The 24,624-nt window shown below is 36.1% G+C and overlaps 1 protein-coding gene across 10 annotated transcripts in view; it reads right to left on the bottom strand.

Annotated features, from left to right (window-relative positions):
* Nucleotides 1-24,624, bottom strand: part of MAP7D2 (MAP7 domain containing 2) — a 1,271,501-nt gene that overhangs the window by 212,569 nt on the left and 1,034,308 nt on the right. For all 10 annotated transcript variants that reach the window (XM_044072255.1, XM_044072256.1, XM_044072253.1 and 7 more), the window contains one exon: nucleotides 7,381-7,640. In XM_044072255.1, coding sequence (XP_043928190.1) covers nucleotides 7,381-7,640 — 260 coding nt within the window. The remainder of the gene's footprint in view (nucleotides 1-7,380; nucleotides 7,641-24,624) is intronic.

The raw sequence follows: 24,624 nt of genomic DNA, 5'->3' as shown, positions 1-24,624 counted from the left end.
CCTATGTCTGTACACATTTTTTTGTATTTGGAAACATTTCAAGTATTTGTGAACTTATTTCCAAGGATTTCTGACACTGCAGGAGATCTGCCTTGTATTTTTAAGCATTTGTTACTGCATTTGACCTCAAAACAGTTGGTTTTACATTAAAAGGATTTTATTCTGCACTCTGGTCAGAGCAGAGGGCTGATACAACCAATCCGAGTTGGAAACTTCTGGTGGAAGGCTTACTATGTGTTTATCTGATTGGCCTGAGGGCTTAATTGTGTAAAAAAGTCTTCCATTCTGCTGGTATAAACGCTTCCATTTTTGCATCACACAAACTCAGTTACCCCTGCCTTGTCTACATGGAAACCTCTCCAGTTTAAAATCCTGTATACAAAGTACTCTCCATAGTCTCCCACTGTTCATACCTGCTTGAACAGCTGCCAGTTTGTGCAGAGAACAGTACCACTGCAGGTCATCATACAGTATACTACTAAACACTCTCACTTAGACCTTAAGTGACTCTCCCCTACTCCTTCCCATCTACTAAGGATCTGGTATAATAGAGAGGCACTACCCTGTCATCTCTGTTTCTGCTCTGGTGGATACTGGCATCTTGAGGCAGTGTAGTAACTGCCTCATGTTCACTGACAACCATGAATTTTAGAACAAACAGTGTGTGAGAGATGTAGATACACAATGTCACTGGAGGCAAAGTTCTCTCACTCACTCACTCACACACACACACACACACACACACACACACACACACACACACACACACACACACACACACACACACACACACACACAATGAAAACCAGGTTGTTAGCATTACACCCAAAACATTCACTACCAACACTAAGGAACATTCACTACCAACACTAAGGAACAAACACGTAGACCCCCATATGTGCAGGTAGTCACACGTAATCTACCCAAATCTCCAAGACTTCCCAAAAGCATCTCTCAGTGGCCCAGCGCTTACTCAAAAAATAAAAAAAATAACACCTCACACAACACAAAACCCTGAAAACCATAGTAGCCCCACTTCCAAGCCCATAAGGCAACTCAACACACAGCCAAGTATTCCAGTTATTGGGGATTCCACTGCAAGACATACTGATTTCCACTTTACCAGGCTAAACAAGGAGAAGATCACAGTGAGCTATCTGTCCAAAGTCCAGATCTGCCAGATCATGCACACGCTTAGGTCTTTAAACCTCAAGTATCAGTATGACACAATCACAGTCTGTGTGGGCATAAATGACCTAAGACATACCTCACTGGACTATATGAAGAGAGATATGATGGAGCTCTCTGAATATTTTTCCCAAGCGGGTATGAATCTAGCCTTGAGTAGCACCCCACCTTCGCCAGTGATGATGCCACAGTACCAGCAAAAAATGATTGACTTCAATAATTGGCTTTGTTTCTGGTGTCACAACAAGGGAATCTAATAGCTGTCAGCCTGGGGAGACATGATCAACAAACCACTATGCACTGCCAGAGATGGCTTGCACTTATTACCGCTTGGCTTCTGGACACTAGCAAAAACTTTATCTATCCGTCTTGTGCTTATTTTAGGTTGCGCCAAGTTGTTAAACCTCCAATTTAACAAAAATCACTTACAACCACCTAAAGGTACTGCTGCTCAGTGCTAGTAGTTTAAATAAAAAAACTGCACTCCTTGGAAGCACTCCTCACCATGAAGAATGCAGACATATGTGCAGTCATGGAAACATGGTTCAAACCATGGAGAGCATCCCAGCTATCAAAGGCTAAAATGCCTTTCTATTGATCTCCTTCGGCTCTTTGATAAAACAAAGGGAGGAAATGTTTCAGTGTTCATAAAGGACAAATACACTGCTTGATTGGTCTAACAGCATGATTTGCTTGAGCTGCTCCATGCCCAACTAACAATAGATGTGCCCCCCACCCATCATATCCTTGCCAACATGAGTCTGGAAAACCACACCTCCTACCTAAATCTACTAGAATCTCTTAATATTCAGTTAAACACCATACTTACATATATTATTTACAAAGTGAATAATATAGTTGGTTTGAGGGTATAAATGCAATAGATAAATTACATTACATATAGAATGACTGAAAAACACATCTTATACGTGTATTAAATATAGACAGTGGCACCACAGTTTGCATGTTGAAAGAAAGACATCAAAAACAGACTCAGAGTAAGGCAAGTAGACAGAAGAAGGGAATGAAGAGGTTAAGTTATATGACCAGATAGATTGCACTTTCATTTTCCTAAACTCTTGAAATGTGCTTTTATTTATTAACCAAAAAGTGGGTAAAAGGAATAATCTTTTAGAACAGAAGGGAGAGATTCCCATAGTTTTGGACCAAGGAATAATTCTTAATGAAAAAGATCAATGGCCTCCACACACTCGGTTATCTGGACAGACTAGAAGCCCTCTCCCTATAAAGAGTCTTGTATAGATTGCTGTATGGTGATTTTTGTCTATCTTTTTGAGCTATGAAAGATCCAGCCCTCTTTAGCAACATAGGAACAATAGTAGGCAAGTGATCACAGGAACCATAAGATTCTAAGCCATAACACTTTTAAGCAGATAACTCAATCTTGATTTCCTGTTCAAGTACTTAACAGTGCTCATCTCCTAAATTCAGCAGAATAAATGTCTCATCAAATACCCAGTTAAAGGGCTTAAACGTTCATCAACAGATCAAATAAGACATGTTGGCATGATGTTTTCATATCCCAATGCACCTCTTACATTTGGAACAAGTTTGCACTACGTGAAAAGTAAAGCAACACTTTAGCCACAATCAAAATCAGCCATGAAAATCTGATGGGCATTCTCAAATTCTTCTCCGGTCTATCTTGTTGTAGTCTTCTTGAGATGGGAGGGATCTTTAGAAAATGGTTGATTTCCTAGACTGACAATGGTCTATACACTGACAACATAGTACTTGCCTGTGAACCTATATTGTCAACCCTTATAGTTAATGTTTTACTATCAGATCTTGTTTTTTCCCCTGATGCTGTGTTGTAGTTTTGGGTCACATAAGACTGAAAAGAGAAAAAAAAAGAGTTTTAATTGTTTTCACCTTTTCTCCCTGTTCCTGAATTTATGTAACATCTGAGTTACTGTCTATCTATCCATCTATCTATCTATCTATCTATCTATCTATCTATCTATCTATCTATCTATCTATCTATCTGTTTACAGGTGTATGTCATAACATCTGACACTCAAAATATCTAAACCCATAAAAATTGAAAATAAAGACCTATTCTATGCAGTTGGTGTATATATACACCATATCCAGGATACCAAGTTTTTGATATTCTGAGGTTTAGATACTTTGTGCCATCAACAACTTTTGGATATTTTGACTTCAGATTTTGATTTAAGATCACATGAATGTAACACACACACACACACACACACACACACACACACACACACACACACACACACACACACACACACACACACACGGGTTTGTAGAAAGGGATGACAATGAAGCAGGGGGGATTCAAGAAATAAGGGGAGAGTGGGGATTTTGGATGCAGATCCTTAAAGAGAATAACAACAGCCATACATAATATTATATGGAGAAAGGAGATTCTGACAATAGGGATGACTGCAATTAGAGGTACACAGAATAGGCAAGAGTGGTCTGGAATTTACTGGAGAAAACTGGCAAAGGAAATAAGGTATTGGGAGGAAATAACAAAACATGGATTAGTAATAGAATAAGAAGAGGCCAAGAAGACATTTGAACTGGAGGCTTGAGAGTGTCCTCTCTGTCATGGATTAATATCAGAGTATAGGGAAAGAGACAGGGGAAGCCTAAGTGAAAAACCTGCTCTGGTAGAACTTTTAGTTGAATCTAGAAAAGAAGCTGCTGTTAAAAAGGGATTCTATTAGAACCTCAAACGCTTGAAATGTCGAATGTCGTATGGTCTATACCATATGATCGACATTCCAAGTGTTCGAAGGTTAAGCATAACGGCGCCGTTCAGTGCAGAATGGGAGAATTTCCCTTTTCTGCACTGAAGTGCGATCTCGGAATTGGTATATTTAAGTAGGGTGTGTGTGTGTGGGGGGGTCAGCCCCCCCACGTGAGGGGTGCAGGGGGGCATGCCCCCTTTCTACACCATTAAGTTAAGTTGTTTTTTGTTTTTTATTATATATTCGAATTTTCGAACTTCGATCATATGTTGTCGAACATATGGGATTCGAAGTTTTGAAAGTTTGATTATATAGTATGGACCCGTTAAAAAAGGGGATAACTAGTAGGGCATATAAAATATTGCATGATAACAATAGGAATCAATCAGACGAGGTTAAAGCCTGTGAAGAGAGATTGGATAAGCAATTCACAATGAAACAATGAGAAGACATATATATATGGCTCCCAAACAAGCAACAAAGTACAGAAGATTTAGGATTTTTGCTTGGATGTGTTTGCCTGGGTATTTTTTATACCCCAAGCAGACTCCAAATAATTTTTCCTCTGATAGATGGTAAATGTTGGAAGTGTGGTATGGAAGAAATAGGTAACTGGGAACATATGGTTTGGGAGTGTAATGAGTTGGCAGATTTTAAACATTCCCTCAGAGTACTCTGTCAGAAATAGGGGGTGAATGGCAAATGGTTGTAACAAAGGAAATTATTATTTTTTTTTTACTAAGGATACAGGATCTGAATTGCCTAGACATAGTAAGACCTTGTTAAGTCTAATTCCTGTGGCTGACAAAAGAGCAATTACTAGAAAATGGAAGTCAAAGTCTAAACCAACTGCATTTGAAGCAGTGAATATTGTTAAGAGAGATATAAAAAGCTGAGATGGGATTTTTAGCAAAGGGTAGGAACAAAGTACATAGGAAAAATAGGAAGTATGGGAACAACGCATTTAGAATAATGCTTTGTACAAGGAGTAAAGTTTAAAGGAAGGCAGGAACTGAGAAGGTTATGTAATGTTGGGTTGATGGTAATTGCATAAAATAATGAAGGTGATGTATAATATTTCTAACTGTAAACATGTTAACATAGCTTGATGTTTTTATATAAACATATGCATGCCTATGTCTTCAGTGATAATTCAATAAAGGTGTTAAAAAGACTTTCCTTTCACTTACTCACAAAAGCCTATCAACAATGACAACAGACCCTTTTGCCACAAATAATATCATTAGTATTTAGTCATAACTTTAATGTCAAATATTCTTCTAAATATTATCAAGCCTTTCATATTTCTCTTGTTAGTAAATATTTAACTCTGTTTAATTTCACCTATTTTTACTACCATTTTAACAGATACTAGTTTCCTGTTAATATTACCTTCACTTAATCTGTATTGTCACTCACATTTAGTCATAAATATAGGGTGAGTTGTTTCTGGACAACAGGCAAAGTATTCATTATAACAAAGTGCCTTCTTGTTTATATACTTTGTAAGGATCATTTCATATTGCTGAATCATGACTTTACTTTGAAAATATGTTCTAACAATATCCTTTATATGTCCTTATAGGAGAATGAACAAACAATAATGTAAAGAGATGCCATGCAAAAAGCAGTCGACGATCATTTAGGTTACAAAGTGAATGTATCACATTATGATCTCATTCACTCCCTCCAAATGTTTTTCCTTCATTACCATCTCTATTATTTTCTTGACTATGATGACATACAACTGTAGCCACGGATCTGAACCATAATCCTATCTTCAGCTCTGGCCACCATGATCAACATTTCTGCTTTGTGCTAACCAGATCTCCACTGTACATGTACAATTGCACTTATCATAAAATCCTAAATCTTGAAGTCACAACATGGTGTATATTTTGAGAGTACAATAAAGAAAAAAAACAACAACAAAAAACAACTCTTGAGGCTCATATATATCTGTAATCCTTTGGGATCATTTAACTTTCCTCAGACCACTTGGCAATTTGGCTTCTTTACACTCTTCTACCACCTTACTCAGCTAAACTAGTTTTTTCCTGGTAATTATAAAAACTAGTTCACACCATCTACTGCAAAGCAAACGGGAGACTACTTAGGTGAGTCATAGTCTTTACAGTCAGCCTAAACACCTACAAGGTGCAACAGATGCTGTATAAAATAACAGCATCACATTCCATAAAAATGTGCAGAAATACCAGAAGAGCACATTTAGACAGGAAAGAGAGGAAGTAATACCTAAATCATACTTAGCTTGTATGTGACACTAGTGGTATTTAGCTAAAAGGTAGGGAAAAGCTCACAGATAAGATAATGTTGACATTACAGGAAGAGCTGCTCCATAAGTTAAAGAAAAAAAAAGGGATGAGGTCAGGATAACAAATCTCATCGAACAGGTTGGCATTAGACTCCATCAAGTTGCCTAACCCTTGCTTACTTGCAATTTTGCAATTAGAAAGAAGGCTCAGCATGAATCCATCACAAATAGCTACCAGTAGTGCACTACACTGGAGGCATGCAGTGGAGCACACTGGCAAATAAAGTAAATTAACTCAAAATATAAAGACTCCTGAAAAACATATTCTGAAATTTGCATGGCAGCTAGAACAACAATACTAATGTGTTTCCCGTGTACTTCATGAAGAAAATTGTATGACTCAGAAATCTTGGTATACAATCCTGAGTTACAGGACAGCCTAAATGGGGCTCAGCATTGCATCTCAAATTCTATAAACTGCTCCACATAGATAGTAACTGTGCTAACAGCAAAGAGCTCACACTGTATGATGCATGCACTTTGCTCAGACAGGTTTTTGAATCACTTCTGGTCATCTCTGATATTCCCACAGGAATGGTTAACATTTTACTGTCTTTGGAGTAAATATCAGAAGGGATTGGCTTTATTGTTCGTTGCTCTGTAAGGATCCAGACTACAGACTATGGATAAAGCAGGCTAGCTCTTGTCATGATGTGTGCTTTGTTGATTCAAAATTTAGCAATTCTCTCTATTAGCACTTCGCAAAAGAAAGATCATGCTTTGGCACCAGAAAGTTAGTGGCTGTGTAATTATATCTATGGTTTAATCTGATTTTGCTAGAAGATGGAACTTCACAAATACACTTACAATTTAGGTAACCTTAGCTAATAAACAGATGTGGGTCTCCAAATCATGAAGGAGTGGAGATTTACTTCAGAACTATGTAAGCTGGTACCAGCACACAAACTTAAATATATGGTGCTGTGCAGCATTAGCAGAATTTTTTAATCATTTTCTTTAGCTGCATTATAATCTAAAATTTATTGTACGAATCTTTTACAGTCTTCAAAGAAAAGGTCACAATATTCTGTCATCAGAAGAAGGTATTCATGCAGGTACTATTATGAATTAATGTAAACATCTTGAGAAATATTATGGAGATACAGTATCTACCTGCAGCCAGTTTGGTGGTCTCCTTTGCCTGACCATCTTTTGTATCTGTTTTCTCTGTAGGTGACATGTTACTGCCTTGTGCTGCTAGATTCTTAGCATCTTCTGCTAAAGTTTTTTGGTTTGCAACTTCTTTTTTCTCTTTCTCTTTTTCTGTCTTCTTTTTTGAAGCCTCTTGGGCTGCATTTGAAGGAAGTCGCTGTCTCATGGGAGAAGCTGGAAACTGTTTATTTGGAGAAAGTGGATGAGTCTTTGAAACAGGCCTGAAACAACAAAACATTACATCAATAATATCAAGTGGATGCATACCACTGTATCACAAACTGCTTGTTTTGCATTTTAGCAACCTAAACCTTAACTCTGGTTAAGCTATCCATATAGATCTTCCAAACGGATACTGATGCTTTTAACAGTAAGCGGTAATACCAGATAGGATGGGCAATACTGACTGCAGTTCAACTGCAAAGTAAGTACTGATGTGGCAACTTGGACAGTATGTCCTACAAATATGTCAGGTACTATAGGAACTGCTCACCATGAAAAATGCTTTTGCGCAATTAGATTATATTTTGTGAAAGCAAAAGTGTGCAATTTTATAATGCAAGTAAACAAGAAAATATAAAATAATTTGTAAAAGCATTGTAAAAAAATAATTTACTTCAGCTCATTCTTAGCTTCTGTCACTGTTGCTGGCAGAGGATAGTATCAGAAGCCATCATGTTAGGAAATACTTCCAGACAATTTGCATAATTATGGCTTTTACAGCTGTGCTTTTTTCATGTATCATTCTGAATGCTGGGAGTGGCCTTGTTTTAAGATTACAGCTTTTGCACAGCAGCACAAAGATACACTTAGTAACTTATTTTATGAGTAGGTATTCTGACATGCCCCCTCTGGGCCAGTAATCAAGCAACCTGAATCTTCACCACTGACACTGGTGAGGGATGTTGACGTGGAACAAATATAGACACACACATTACTTCCATATGCAGCTCTCTGTACCAAGCACAACTCCCCTAGGAACTCACAGGGAACACACTTAGTCCGCGGTCTGGCTTTCCCTCTCTCTCTCTCTCCAGGCCCCCAATATGACTCCCCACTGACACAGCTACAGAGTTGAGTCCTCATCTGAGTGTCTCAGGCCAAGTCCTCCACCACCCTCTCTGTGAAACCACTGCTCTGTGTCCCTGCTCCAAGTAGCTGGCACATACACTCTTTCAGATTTGATTTTCACACACACACCTTGGAAAGGCTGGCACAGAGTTTCTAGCTATGCCCCTCTGCTCAGACTATAAGGTAGATAATGCCACCAGGACACTCCAAAGCCAGCTACATTAAGGCTTTTACAAGGGTACCCAATTATACTGAGTAAAATTAATATTAATACAAATGGTAGTGTTTAACCAATGCAGCAAGGCTTCCAGAAGTGGCCACAGTGTCACCAAATAAATATAAGTACTCTCAAAGGTTGAAATATTCTCTAAAAGACCAGTTGCAAAGAAAAGTTTAAATATATTTAATAATAAATGATAAAAGAATATGAAAATACTACACATCAATTTACAATAAACACCAGTGTTCCTGTCACAAGAAATATTAAAATAACACAGATGAATAGAGTCATACAGATATAGAAAAATTGTACTTAACTAATCTCACAATATTTCCTGTCTGATCTAAACAATTACTATTCCCTGGTTACTTACTAAAGCAAGGCAAGATAAAGTAGATGAGATATCCTTCTTTGTCAGACTTCAAAATCAGACTGCTCTGACACTTCTGTCTCAACTAGTATTAAAACATGATTTCAGTGCTGGCTTACAGAATGACATCACATACATCTGATCATCTGACTTCTGGTTCCCATACTACCTCCAATTTACTAGAAAATGAACCAGAATCTCGCACATATGTGTTACCATACACACAGATAAAGCTTTGCTAAGATGTGTTATAGCATCTGGAAGTCAAAACAAATTTCAGCACTTCCACCCTTCTAGGGTAGCAATTAGTTCACTGCTAAGGACAATACAGCATGAATCCTGGTCTTTGTTTTCACAAACATTTTGTCTCTGGCTGCAATCAAAACTATAAGATACAATCGTTATGGTCTAAATTAATTAATTTAGCTTCAGGATAGTTTTCTAAAAGCTAGCTAGGGCTGGGCTTAACTTCTACTCTTCCAGTATCCTTTGCTACAACATATACATTTAATCAGTTACAATAGTACAGTCTAACATGCATCTATATTTATTTTCTGTCTAGCAGGACACACTGTTGGTACATTTTTAACATAAGGAGCTTTACAAATACATTTTGCAACACAAGCATCTGTTCAAATAAGTTTGATATACGAATGACATATAATTCTTTACAAAACATGTATCCATTATATATGTCTGGGGGTAGTATTTTGAGGGATATCTACATTTTTAAAGTGGTTCGAGTACAAAATGTAAATTTCTGGCTACACCCCTGTGTTGCCTACTTTCAATGCAGACTTGACCTTAACTATGAGTAGGGGGTGCTTAATTCCACCACTAAGCATTGTTAAGGTCAGGTCTCACGGTATAGCAGCACTGAACCAGTACATAATTTAGTTGTTTTTTTAAGAGTAATCATGGCACTCCATGCAGTACATACATTTCTTTATCAGGAAGCACTTGAACATGAGCATAAGGTAGGAATAAATCCACAAAGCTCTCTTATCCTGCAGAGTATAACTAAGCAACTGTACCTAGTTTTCAGTTTCCTGACAGTAAAGAAAACAACTTTTGTCATTTACTGTTAGAAGTCTTTCATTATCAAAGCTATCCTTTCCTGCACACTGTAGCAAAGTAAGTGTACTCAGTTTTCAGTCTCCTAACAGCAAAGGAAACAACTTCTGTCATTTATTGTTAAACACCTTATACTAGTAGTCACACAGATTAAAATCCTCAAGTTTTTTTGAACAAAGTTTTATGACAATGAATTCAAGATTGCCACCAACAAAGGAAATCTCTCTGGTGACATAAAAGTTACCCATGCTGCAAAAGAAGGCTCTATGTAATCTATTATAAACAACAGCAGTCAATGTGCAACACACTGAAGTCACCATGACAAGCCATGAAGCAAGCACTTCTGAAACTCAATTTTACAGCAGTATGACAATCTGCAACCTAGTTGCACAAAATTCTACTGTGATCACTACATCCAAATGGTAACACAAAAATCTACAAAGCAAAAATGATGATAATGAAATAGATCACAAGGCAAACAATCTCAGAATTTTAAGATAACCTGAAACTTGGAAGGACAACACATACTTGGATTTATCACAAGGAAAATTAAAAAGTTCCTTGGGATACATCCTACTTCTTATGTCGTTAATGTTTGAAAGAATATTTAGGAGAGGGTAAGAGGAAGGAAACAGTTAACTGTAAGTAAAAAAAAAAATGTTTTTAAAAGTTCATATTTTTATAATGCATGACATTACCTGCATGCTATAAAGTAAAGTTTTCTCAGTTATTTCCAAGTGTAATAAGAATACCAAAGTAAAAAGGTGCCCCTGTTTTTTTTCCCTTCTTTCTTTCTCCTTATTCTGTTTTACAGAATGCAGGCACTGCAATGTAAAAAGTGAAGAAAATTTTGGACAAAAGAGCATAATACAACAAAAATTGTTATGCTTTTTCTTACTCTTACATAGGGGATTGACTGGATTAAGGCCCTTGATTTGAGCTAATAACAAGTTTTCATGGGAAATTTTCCGATCAAGTGCCAATAATAACTAAAACAGAATTAATAAGCAAAACTGTGGCAGAAGGACAAAGTACTAAAAGTGGAATACAGAAGAGTGTTTTTTGAAAGTGATTACTGACTGTACATCAGGCAGAAGAAGATTAAAGTAAAGGCAGCTGTGCATCTGGTTCTCACCTCCATGGAGACAATCTAACAAGAGGCAATAAAAACAGAATACTTCTTCCTTTCAGTAGTTTTCTTTCAATGGCTAGGAAATAATGTTTTGTTTTTCTACTCTGAGAGAGCAATAAAGATAAAACAGACAGCACTTAGTGGAAGTAGAAGCACAGGTGTCTTAGTATGGATAACTTTCATTAGAGGGTAGTTCCAAGTCTGTGAGTGTGGCTGTGTCAGTCTGGGACAGCTGTTTCTATTAAGAGGGTTAAACATTATTTGAAGATGTATATAGTTTTGTATATTAGTATTACGTTAATTGGTCCTGGGGGTGTGTCTGGTTTATTTTGTTTGAAGATTTTCACTAAATCAAAAATTTTTGTAAGATGTGACATAAGTTCAAATAGCTATGACAAGAAAGAAGCGTATAAAATACCAACCTGCTAAACATTAGTGTATGCCTATAACACAAAAGCTGAAAATGGACATTTTAAAAAAGCTGTAACTGGTGGGAATAATAACTTGTTATAATGGCAGCACTTTCTATATTATCTTTAAATGTGAATGGTCTCATAGATATATACAAAAAAAAATAGTGAACTATATTAAAAATGCAGAGTGCAAATACCTATCCTGCAGAAGACATATTTTGAAAAAATGAAATGTGAATTTTGATAAAGAAAGGATTTCAGGGTCGTTATTCAGCAGAATATCTGGGACAAAGGAAAAGTGGAGCACTTACATTAACTGCTAGAGGAGCTCCAATCATGACAGAAGAAGAAGAAAAAAGATAATGGTAGATTTGTAGCACTAAGGAGCTTCTGGCAAGGGAGGAAGATTACACTAGCATGCATTTAAAAACAGCTGTAAAGCTTTCAGCAGGGAATATTACTTATAGGTGGGGACTGGAATTTGATTAGCAGAATCGATAATATATTGGGGGGCAAAAGGGAAAATATAACAAAAGAGGGTAGATTTTTGAAGAAATTTATGAAAATAGTTGGCATAAAAGATGTGAATTCAGTAGCAGGAGTTCAGAAATAATTTACATATTATTCCAAGGTTCAAAAACTGGGCTAGGGTAGACAGAAATTATATTTCACAGGAACATGTGCATTTAATTGAAAATTTTGATATGCATCCAATAACTATTTCAGATCATGTGCCAATAATAACTAAAACAAAAATGCAGGGTAATGAAATATAAATGAGACACTGGTGCTTTCCCACCTATCTGTTAAAAAGATAGGAATTTAAAGAATGGGTAGTGGAAATTATTCAGAAGTTAGTAAGGTAGAAATTTCTTCTGAAAATATAGCAAGGGAGTGGGATATAATTAAATTGAAGTTTAAAATAGGGTGGAAATAAAAGAAAGCAAGATATGGTTAAGAAGTAACATGAATTATTTAGAGGGACTGCCTAAGGTTAAAGTATTGCAGAATATGGGGAATATCAAGAACAAGAAGAGAAGCAATTGTAGAATCCTAAACTGAAAGTAAGGGATTACCTTGATAATATGCATGAGTTTAGAAAGAATGTTCTTAAGCAACTGTTTTTTTTTTCTTTTTGACAATAACTCCAGAGCGCAAAAAACTTTTAGCACAACTTGGCAACATAAAGTAGAAAAGGTTGTTGTCAAACCTAGGGAGCCTAAAACAAGGAAGATAACCAGAGATCCTGTAGAGGTACTAGAAATATTTTGGAAATTGTATGAAAATCAGTATAATGCAGAGAAATATAGAAATTAAAAAAAGGCACAAATGTAAATGCTTATGGAAGAATTAAATATGTTAACGCTAGAGGTAGATGAGGCTAAATTACTAACAGCTAGGATGGGAGGAGATAAGATAAAAATGGTGATGTATAACTAATCTACAGGAAAGTCTCCAGGAACAGATGATATTCCTGTGCAAGTTTGGAAACTAGGAGAAACTGATAAAGATCTAGAAGGTTTTGTTTAACAGTATTTTAAGAGGAGGAGAAGCACCAACATCCTGGAAGAAAGCAATGGTGGCTGTAATAACTAAACAGGGTAAAGACCCATCAGATCCAGCTTCTTACAGGCCCATTTCAATCCTAAACCATGATTATAAAGTGTTTATGTCTATAATGGCTAAAAGGATGGCAAAGGTGATGCCAAAATTGATAGATATGGCTCACTGTGGTTTTGTGGAGGGAAGTAAACATTTGACAACATTAAAAGAGCAATGACAATCCAGAGGGAAGCAGAATGTAAGAACATACAGTTGTTGTTGGTCAGTCTTGATGCATAAAAAGCATTTAACAGAGTAAGCTGTGATTTTATATGTAGGGCACTGGCAGCATTTGCATTCCCCTGATAAAATTATAAGGTTGATTAGGAGGACATTCAAGGGATCAGAGGCAAAAATTAAAGTGGGTAGGTTCCTCTCTGATCATTTCTGTTTGAGCAGAGGAACCAAGCAGGAGTGTCCCCTTTCCCCTTTGTTATTTGTGTTACATTTAGAACCACTAGCAAAGAAAACAAGGGACTCAGAAATTCAAGGAGATAATTGGTATGGTAGTCAAGAAAAGCTGACTTTATTTGCAGATGATATTATTTTATACCTGATGAAACCAAAAAAAGGACATTTCAGTGTTGTGGAACATTCTGAGACAGTTTCATGTCTTTTTGGGATACAAAACTACTGAAGATAAAACAAAGACAATAGCTGTAAACTATGTACCTACACACAAATTGGTTCAGACATAACCATATTTATGAGGACATGACAAAATGAAGTACTTAGGAGTATGGCTTAAAAAAGATTCTGTTATGGAAGCTAAGGATATGTGGGAAGAGACTAAACAAGAGATATTACAAAAAATAAGAAAACAGAAGCTCTGTTTTATGGATACGGATAACAAGATACAAGCAGCAAAAATGTTTTAGTCCCTTTAGCTTTATACCGGGTCAGCCATATTTTTATCAACCAGAAGAGAAGTTGTGGACAGCAATTAATAAAGAGTTGAAGGATTTTATCTGGGAGGGAAAGACAGGAAGAGTCAAGTTGGATCAGCTGATCCTTTTAATAGAACAAGATGGTTTGGGATGACCTAATTTGAAGGGGTATTTCAGAGCTACACAGTTAAGGCTCCTATATATTGCTCATGTTTAGATTATGCTGTCGAAAACTCAAACTGTTGACAGCGTAATAATCGACATGAAAATGTCGAAACCCCCGAACATCGAACACGCACACAAAAAAAAAAAAACACCCAAACACAACACAAATTGCTCTATGCAGGGGGGCAAGCCCCCTGCACCCCCCACACCCCACTACTTAAATATGCCAACTTCAAGATCGCACTACACTGCAGTAAATGGAAATCTCCCCTTACGGAGATTTCCATTTACACGCGCGATGACTTTCGCTTTCGACATTTTGGTGCCAACAATATCAGCTTCGATATTGTCAGCCTTCGACAGGGTAAATTAGACCCTACTGCATAGACAAAAAGCTATAATTAAAAGTGGAAAGACATAATGATAAAACAGGGGGATACTCAAGAAACAAGGAGAGACTGGGATTTTGGATGTAGATCCTTAAGGATAAGAATAACCATACAGAATAGTATGGGGTCCGAATGGAGAGATGATAAGTCAGCAAGCAAAGAAGAGTAATATTGCTGAAATTGAATTCATCCTCAAGTCTTGGTGAGTACCTTCATGAGGTGGATGCTGTTTTTCACAAAATATAACCAAGACAACAATGATATGTATACCCAAGCAGAAGCTACATTAGACTGGATTCTAGTGTCTCACCCCCACTATTATTCCAACACCAGCACCCTCCCAAACACCTTTAGCGACCACCTACCTGTCTTCACCCAGAGAACCCATATACAAATCCCAAAACCTCACACATACAGAACTTCCAGGAACCTTTCTCATTTTGATTAAAACATATTCATCAATATCCTACAAGCTCAAAACTGGTCTCCAGTAAAAACCCTACCCTTGGATGACATTGTAGATTATTTCAATAAAATTTTCTAAGTACATTAAATAGCTTAGCTCCTCTTCACACCAAATGAACAAAGCTTAACCATGCCCCTGACTAACAAAACAAACTAAACGTACCATCCTTTCTAGAGACAGAGCCTGGAAAGGATGGCAAAAATGTAGAACTCAAGCAAATGATCACAATTATAGACAAATTCGTAATACAGAAAAAAAATTAGTCATAACTGATAAAAAAACTTTCTTTCCACACAACTATCCGCCTCAAAAAATAATCCAAAAAAATTCTGGAAATCTGTATCTTCTCTGCTTAATCCAGGAAACATTCAAAATCCATCAACCTCTCCCAACAAAGACCCTCAACAGATTGAGCACCCATTTCATTGCTACTACACAAAAATTAGTCAAGGATTCATCTATGAAAAGCAGTCCTAACTCCCAAAATATCACACAAATGGACCCCATATCTAATTTTCACACTAGGGTTACCACCAACAATATTCCATCCACTCGATCCTTCTTACTTCAACCAGTGCCTGCATCCTTAATTCTTAATTTGCTAATCAAACTAAAGCCCTGCTCACTCTCCGCTGATAATTTATCACCTGAATACTTACAACTTGCAGCCAAAGCAATAGCTCAATGGCTTACCCTGTATGTATTCTTATTAATCACTCAATCTCTGAATCTTTTGTTCCCCAAACTGTGGAAAATGCCTATTATAATTCCTTTACACAAAGGTGGTAATACACACAATCTCTCAAATTACCGATCCATCTCCATACTCTCCCCACTACCAAAAATCTTAGAAAAGTGCATACAAACCCAACTACTAAATCACCTCACTAACAATAACCTCCTAGTTCCCACTCAACATGGATTCTGTCCAGGACATAGCACAACCACAGCTTTATTCTTCTTCACTGATACTGTGAACAGAGCTCTTGATGTTGGCCTGCCAACTTCAGTACTTCTATTAGACCTATCAATGGCTTTCAACACAGTATCACACCCTAAGTTATTACAACAATTAGAAAAACTAGAATGCTCCCAAAGTGTGTTAACTTGGTTCTCCACATACATAAATAATAGACAACAATCTGTTAGAGATGACAAAACCAACAGAGTATCTGGTCAATAATACAGGAGTCCCACAAGGATCCATTTTAGGAACCTTACTTTTTAACATATTCATTAATGATCTTAATAAAGCCTCCCAACAAAGCACACTCATCCATCATGCTGACGATTCAACTATCATCTCCTCCTCCAATTTCTTTAACCTCCATAAAATCACACAAGATGCATTTACATCCATAGAAACCTGGCTAAATGATGCTCAATTAATGTTGAACCTCATAAAAACTAAATTACTAGTATTTTCTTCAAAACCTCCAGCCACAGAATTCAAGATTTTTTTCACATAATATAGAAATTGAATGATAACAAACTATCTTTCGAACAACACATTCTCAATACAATAAAAAAAAAAAACACTTCAAACTTGGCAAACTCTACTGACATAAACTCTGCTTAGATAAGGAAACAAAAATAAAACTAGCAAGCACTACTTATTCCCTCTCTCCTGTATGGAAATCCCATTTTCACAAATTTCCACACATCTGTCAGTAATAAACTGGAATCCTGTTGCTATAAGATAGGAAATTTGCCTCTAACGTGCCAAACTGCTCACAACACTTACACCACTGCAAAGCCGTTACAAACTTGTCTTGGCTTGAATTTTACCACTATTTCTATTACACTCCATTAACCCTTGCCCACAAGCTAATACTTAAACCTAATAACTGCCCTGCAAATATGTCTTACACACATACACCCCAACTAGAACCCTCTGGTCTTCTAATAAGCAACTTTTAAATCTAATCAAACCCAACAAAAGAGCTGGACAATGCCTACATTCCTATAACACTGCCGAACTATGGAATGCCCTCCCATCTTACATTACACCACTAGACTCCTTAAAAGCCTTTAAAGCTGCACTCAAAACCCACTATCTAAATAATACCATCTGGACCTGTGAAATACAGTGTAAGCCTCCTTAATCCTACACATCTAACTGCTCAGATCCTACGTTTTATACCTCTGTTACATTAACTCTTTCCTCTACTGCATTACTAATTTTTCTACCAATAACAATCTGAATTTATATTTATGGCTATATTCTTCTGAATGGAAAAGTATTTTGCTTTGTAGCTTTGTATTTTACTTTGTATTCTCTGAATGGAAAAGTGTTTATTTTGTATGTTTACAGTATGATAATATCTATGTACTTCAAATTCACATAATCCAACACCCCTGTCTTATGTTAATGTATATATATATATATATATATATATATATATATATATATATATATATATATATATATTCTATATTAACTTTGTATTGTTTCCGTGGAATAATCCTGGGCCTCCACTGAAAATGGGTTCTTGACCCAGTGGTCTTTCCTGGTCAACAAATGTCAATAAATAAATAAATAGACTGTATTTTATATGGCATATATCATGGACAGGAGTATGTCAAACATTAAAAAGACAGCTGGGTGCACAAGACCCAGGATAAAAAATGCCCAATCCTGGTAGGTACACTGGTGCCAAGACTGGAAAAAATGACAGTGTAGAATCCTCAAAAATATGGAAACATTCTTACAATTGGGCCAGTCCCAGGAGGAGGATAGCCACCCTTTTGTAGAAGGAAGTAACAGTCCACAAAAATCACAAAAACTGATAGGCCAAAGAAGAGCCATAAAGACGAGAGAGTGGACTATTGAGAATAAGAAAGAAATTATGTATTCTTATTATTATGCAAAAAGCCCAGAATTTCCAGACACAAGGCATACAAAAAAGCTAAGAGAGAAATTAGAGCAAAGAAACATACTTCCACAAGAAAAATTGTCAGAAGCTTCAAATAAAAATTTGTGTTGTTAATGCAACAAATTTTTAAAAAACATTATATAGACCAAGAAATTTTGATCTGTTTGGAAACAGAAGCATCTGAGGAAGTGCAAAAATATAAAGAACAAAAGCTAGAGATTTTTGAAATCTGTAAAAAAGAAATATGGACATGGGAAAGAAAGAGTGATTTGATATGGTTCAATATTTATACAAAGTTAAAAGCCAAACTGATCATTACAAAAAAGGCAGCCCCAAAGATATTCGAAGAGAAATACAGGCAAAGGCATCCAGACATGGAAAATTTCACAATAAAAAATAATATCACAAAGAGGGAATGTAGAAACTAAGATTAGTAAAGTAGAAGTTGAAGTTATGGAATGCTGAGAAGTGAAGGATTTGGTGTAGAAGGTCTAACACAGGTTACATCACAGCATGATGGAACGAGTCCCCAAAGTAAGGAGAAACAGGATCAGGAGGCGTATGAAGAAGAAATATGGACATGGAGAAGAAAAAGAGATTTAATATTGTGTAATATTTACGCAAAGGAGAAAGCAAAGCTAATCAATGTAAAAACAGCAGCATCAAAAATATCTGAAGGGAAATACAGGCAAAGGAATCTGGACATGGAAAACTTTACAACACAAAAAATAAGAAGATAAACAGGAAAGAAGATTAGTAATGGAAAACTTAAAGAAATAGAAACTGAGGTTATGGAGTACCTGCAAAGTGAAGAACTCAGTGTAGAAAATCTAACTCAGAAAGCACTACAACAGGATAGAGCAATAGACATCCAAATTAAGGAGAAACCAGATATTCTGTCTCCACTACTGTGGTTTTTAACTATTTATTGTTAGTGTAATGGATATTCAGTCTCCACTACTGTAGTTTTTAGTAATTTATTGTTAGTGATTGGGTGTTTGTTAATTAATTGTATTAGTTCATTGGTCTGATTATTAAGGTAGACCAATCATGTTTTTATTATCATTATATTACTTAGATGTTTCCATTATTTCATTAAAGTCTGAGGAAGCTTCAGATCTAGGACGTGAAAGTGCTTACTTGTATCATTTGTTTTTAATAAATTATTCTTACCTCTACGGTGTTGGTTGCCTCAGTGTTTGTAGAAATATTTTATAAAAAAGAATCTACAATTCTATTTAGATATGTTACCAATACATGTTAACGCCATACAAATTGCATAATGTGTAATTTCTGGGCACATTGCAGGTGCTGCAAAGAGCACTTTGGGCTGACATCAAAGAATGAAACAATACTTATTTCACAAACTTTATTTATACTTTGATTTAGGAATGGGATCCATTCCTGTCATGATATTAGAACCCCAAATGATTTGGAGAAATTAAAAAAATAGTATATTCATAAAGTAGCAGAAATTATTATAAGAATGAACCCAACAATGGAATAGAAAGAGAAAGAGATTCTGCCAATAGGGATGACTACAATTAGAGATATAGACAATAGGCGAGATGGGATTGGAATTTACTGGAGAAAACTGGCAAAGGAACCAAAATACTGGAAGCGAATAATTAGCGAGGAAAAGGTAACAGAATGGGAAGAAGCCAAGAATATATTTGGATTGCAGGCTATAGATTGCCTTTCCTATCAACAATTAATATCAGATCATGGGCAAAGAGAAAGGAATAAGGGGATCCTAAATGAAAGAAAAGCACTACTAAAGTTTTTAATACAATCTAGAACAGAAGCTGGTGTTAAAAATGAATACTCAGTAAAGCATATAAAATATTGCATGATAAATATAATAATCAATCAGAGGAGGTTAGAAAGGATTGGGAATAGAGAATGGATAAGCAATTCACAAAGAAATAATGGAGGGATATATGCATGATTCCCAAATATGCAACAAAGTCTAGAATATTTAGGCTCTTTGCTTGGAAGTGTTTACATAGGTATTTTTATATCCAAAGTAGACTCCAAAAATGTTTTCCTCAGGTAGACAGCAAATATTAGGAGGTGCGATGGGAAAAAAAGAGGTAATTGGGAACATATTTTTTGGAAATGTACTGAGTTAGCAGATTTTACAAATTTTCTGCAGACTACTCTATCAGAAATACTGGGTGAACAAATTGCTAAAACTAAGGAAATTATTTTTGAGCTACGACACAGAACTGGAATTGCCTAGATATAGTAAGGCTTTGCGGAGTCTAATTCTGGTGGCTGCCAAAAAGCAATTACTAGAAGATGGAAATCAAAGTCTAAACCAACAGTACTAGAAGTAGCGAATATAGTAACAGAGATGAAACAACTGCAAATGCGATATTTAGAAAATGGTTGGAACAAATTACATAGAAAAATGTGGGAACTGTGGGAACAATATATGCAGAATAATGTTTTGGAGGAGGAATGAGGTTCAAAAGAAGGCAAGATCTGAATTAACTATGTAATGTTTGATAGCTAAAATTATGTCAATATGGCTTTTTTTCATTTATATAAATGTATGATTGCCTATGCCATAAGTGATAATTTAATTAAGATATTTCTTGTATAAAAAATGGAAAATTTTGGAACAAATCATGCAAAAAATGGTTTGGAAGAGGAATGAGGTTTAAGAGAAGGCAATCACTGAATAATTTATATAATGTTGCTTAGATTATATGAAATCTTTAGCAATATATGCACTGTATAGTACTTGTAAATGCAAACTTGTTAATATGGTTTGAATGCTTTTATATAAATGCAAGCTTGCCTATGTCACAAGTGATAATTCAATAAAGATGTTTAAATTTGTCAAAAAAAGTTCCTTGGGGTGACAGAGGCTATTATAATCAAGCAGGCACTTTGGATTACACTGTGTACTTAGAGTCCCAAAGTCCCAAGACAATTCATTTTTAAGCACACCTCTCAAGCTAAGTGCAAGAAATATGGACAAATCTAAAAAGAATTGAGGAACAAAAACCCAAAATCCTGGAAATTTTAAAATATTGCACTTACAAACCTATAAAGTTACTAGAATAATAGGTTTTGCATTATTGTGCATTTTCTGAAGGATATGAATACTGAAACTTAAATGTATGGCAATATTTACTGATTTCAGTCCTCTGTGATTTGCCACAAATTTGCCAGAAAACTATACATTTTATGAGGAGCAAACTAAAATTTTGAAGCAAAAATCTGGACATTCTGAGAAAATCTGGACAGTTGAAAGGTTTGTTTTAAGTGTCTTAACTATAGTGAGAAAATGTTTTAATACATTTATTGAATTATCATTTAAAACACAATTGTAGACATATATTTAGATAAAAGAAAACAAACCATGTTAATATGTTTACAGTTACAAACATTATACATCCCATACATTCTTTTATATAATTATCATCAAGCCAACATTACATGAATTGTTCAATTCCTGCCTTCCCTAAAACCTCACTCCTCCTCAAAAACATTACTCTGCATGTGTTGTTCCCACAATCTCAGTTTTTTCTATATAAGTTGTTCTTTCCCTTTTCTAAAGATCCACTTCCATTTCTTTTATCTCTGTTACAATACTCAATACTTCAAACAGAGTTGGTTTAGACTTCGATTTCCATTTTCTAGTAATTGTTTTTTTTCTGTAGCCACCAGAATTAAACTTAAAATGGCTTTACTATGTCTAAACAATTCAAATCCTGTATCCCAGCTAAAAAAATAATCTCCTTAGTTACATTTATTTATTTATTTATTTACATTTGTTTACTGGCAAAGTCCAACTGGGCCAGAAGCCCATTTTCAGTGGAGGCCCGGGGAGAAAAGCTTCACAGAAATATAAGCAATATACAATAATTAGATAGTACAATAGTATACATACAGTAAGATGCAGAATACATATCTTCTAGTTAGTCTATACAAAGTAGTATTCAATACAGTTGTCTAGTAGATACAGGTTCAAAAAGAAAAACACAAGCATTTCAGTGAAGATCACTGTGAGAAAAAATAAAGTTAGTAGTGTGTACATATTAAATAATAGTTATGACCAAATGAGATTTCCTTTATATATATTTATTTTTGAGTAGTAATAAACACTGAGGAGAGGGAGAAAATGAGATAAGGAGTGGACAGTGTGTTGAGAGAGTTATGGATATCTTGTCAGTTAGGTTTGGCACAGAAGCAATGCCAGTTCTTGGATAGATGTTCAAATAGCAGTTGTTTAAAACTGGTAGATTCAGGTGTGTTTTGGAAGGTGTGGGGCAGAGAGTTCAAAAATGTGGCTATTTGATTTGAGAATAGGGCTTCACAGTGAGTGTTGTTAGCTTTGTTTACTATGAGAAATGTTCTGCCTGCAGATCTTAGACTTCATGGGCATGAGTAAGGAACAAGTTCCTTGAGGGATGGGCAACTGTCAGTATGGAAGATGATATTGTGTGTGAATTTAAGTTGGTAGAGATGAAGAAGGTTACTTTGCTTGAGCCATGTACAGCAATACAATGGTGGGTTTGGTGGGGAAGGTTGGCTGCTAAATGGGCTATTTTGTTGTAGCAAGTTTCCAGTTTTCTTTAAGTCTGATTTTTTTTAAGTTGGTAAAGAGGGGGAAAGCATATAGGAGTGTAGAGAGAAGGAAGGTTCTGGATATGGCTAGTTTTTTATTGTCAGTGAGGAATGGTCTGCTTCTGTACAGTGAGCCAAGTTTGATGTGAACTTTCTTAATTGTGGTGGCTATGTGTTGGTCAAATCGAGCTTGTTGTCAATTGTCACTCCAAGGTGTTTTGTATGCTTAACTGGTTGGATGACTGTGTTGTTTGCTGAGAGAATAGTGAAAGGAAGGGTGGTCAGTGATTGTTTGCTACTGGTAAATAGCATTAACTGTGTCTTTTGGGGTTGAGGACTAGTTGTGATTTACTTAGATATGTTTTTATATCATTAAAAGCTTGTTGGGCTACTATTTGGAGGTCTGGTAAGGTATCTGCTGAGCAGATTAAAGATGAATCTTCCACATACTGAACTACTTTAGCATGTGTTGTGGATGAGGCTAGATCATTTGAGAAGATGGTGAAAAGAAGGGGTCCTAGTATGGACCCTTGGGGGACTCCAACTGAGACAGGCAGAAGTGGTGAGAGTTCAGATTTCTATCGTACAGTTTGTTGCCTGTCAGAAAGATAGCTTACAAATCAGGACAGGGAAGCATTTTATAGGTTTAGTGAGGCAAGAGTACTAAGGAGTTTGTGATGGGAGACAGTGTCAAACGCTTTTGACACGTCTAAGAAAATTGATGCTACTTGCTGGTTTGAATTTCTCAGTTGGTTGATAGTGTTAGAGAAATTAATTAGGGCTGTGGTGGTGCTATGCTTTGGTCTGAAACCAGGTTGGGAGGGAGAGATAAGGTTGTGAGACAACAGGTATTGGAGTAATTGAGTGTGGATACATTTTTCCAGAATTTTGACATGGGGAAAAGGATGGCTATGGGTCTGTAATTCTGTTGATGTTCCTCCTTTATGCAGAGGGGTGATATAGGAAATTTTCCATAATTTTGGGACATACTACTCTACTATAGACCTATTTACCAGAATTTAGATAGGCAGAGCTATGGCATCAGCTGAGAGTTTGAGATACTCACTGGGGATCTGGTCAGCTGCTAAGGAAGAAGGTTTCAGTTTTATCAGCATTATTCTTATGGTGTTAGTTGGAACAGGTTGGAAGTCAAAAAAGTTGTTGCTAGTTTCCACATTAGGTGGAAGAAACAGAGGGGTGGAATTGTTCCCTGTAACTAAGGCGTGGATGATGTTTATAAAGTAGGTGTTGATTTGTGAGGCAACACTCATGCTTTGGTTATTGGTTGTCATTTCTGGGGTTGAAGCTTTACCTGGGTGGAGGAGTGAGTCAACTGCTTGCCAGAACTTTTTGGGATTGTTTTCATATTTGTTTAGCATACTTTTATAATATGCTTTTTTATCTAGTTTGAGTTGTTTTTTTTTTTTTTGTTTGTTTGATTGTGGAGCTGCTGGTATGCTATCAGAGGTTTATTGTCTTTTGTTTTTTGGTATTGATACCAGGTTTTGTCTCTTAGTTTTTGAAGTTTAATGGTTTCTTTTGATATCCAGGGCAATCTCTTATTTTTAAAATGACATGTACGAGTTGGTGCTAAGCTATTTAGAATAGCTAGAAATGTGTCATTGAAGTATGTTACAGCCCGGTCAAGTTGGAGATGATGGAGTGGTGTCCAGCTGCATTTATTGAGCATGTCTACAAATGATTCATTGGAGAAGTTTTTGGTATTTCATACAGCTTTGTAAACTATGGTTCTGGGTGATTTGAGCTGATGACGGATTAAGTAAGTAGGTCTATGGTCACGTAAATTATTTGGAAGGCATCCACAGAGATAGTTGTGGGTGGTACTGTTGCTAAGTGACCAGTCTAAGATAGATTCCCTTTTGCTATGTTTATCTATTCGAGTGGGAAACTGGATTGTTTGGGAGAAACCATGTAGATTTATGAAGATAGAGGGGCTAT

The sequence above is a fragment of the Protopterus annectens genome, chromosome 5.part0, assembly GCF_019279795.1.
Source record: "Protopterus annectens isolate FY-2018-M chromosome 5.part0, PAN1.0, whole genome shotgun sequence".
NCBI lineage: Eukaryota > Metazoa > Chordata > Ceratodontiformes > Protopteridae > Protopterus > Protopterus annectens.
Note: the sequence above shows the minus strand (reverse complement) of the source record. Positions and strands in the feature narration are given on the sequence as shown.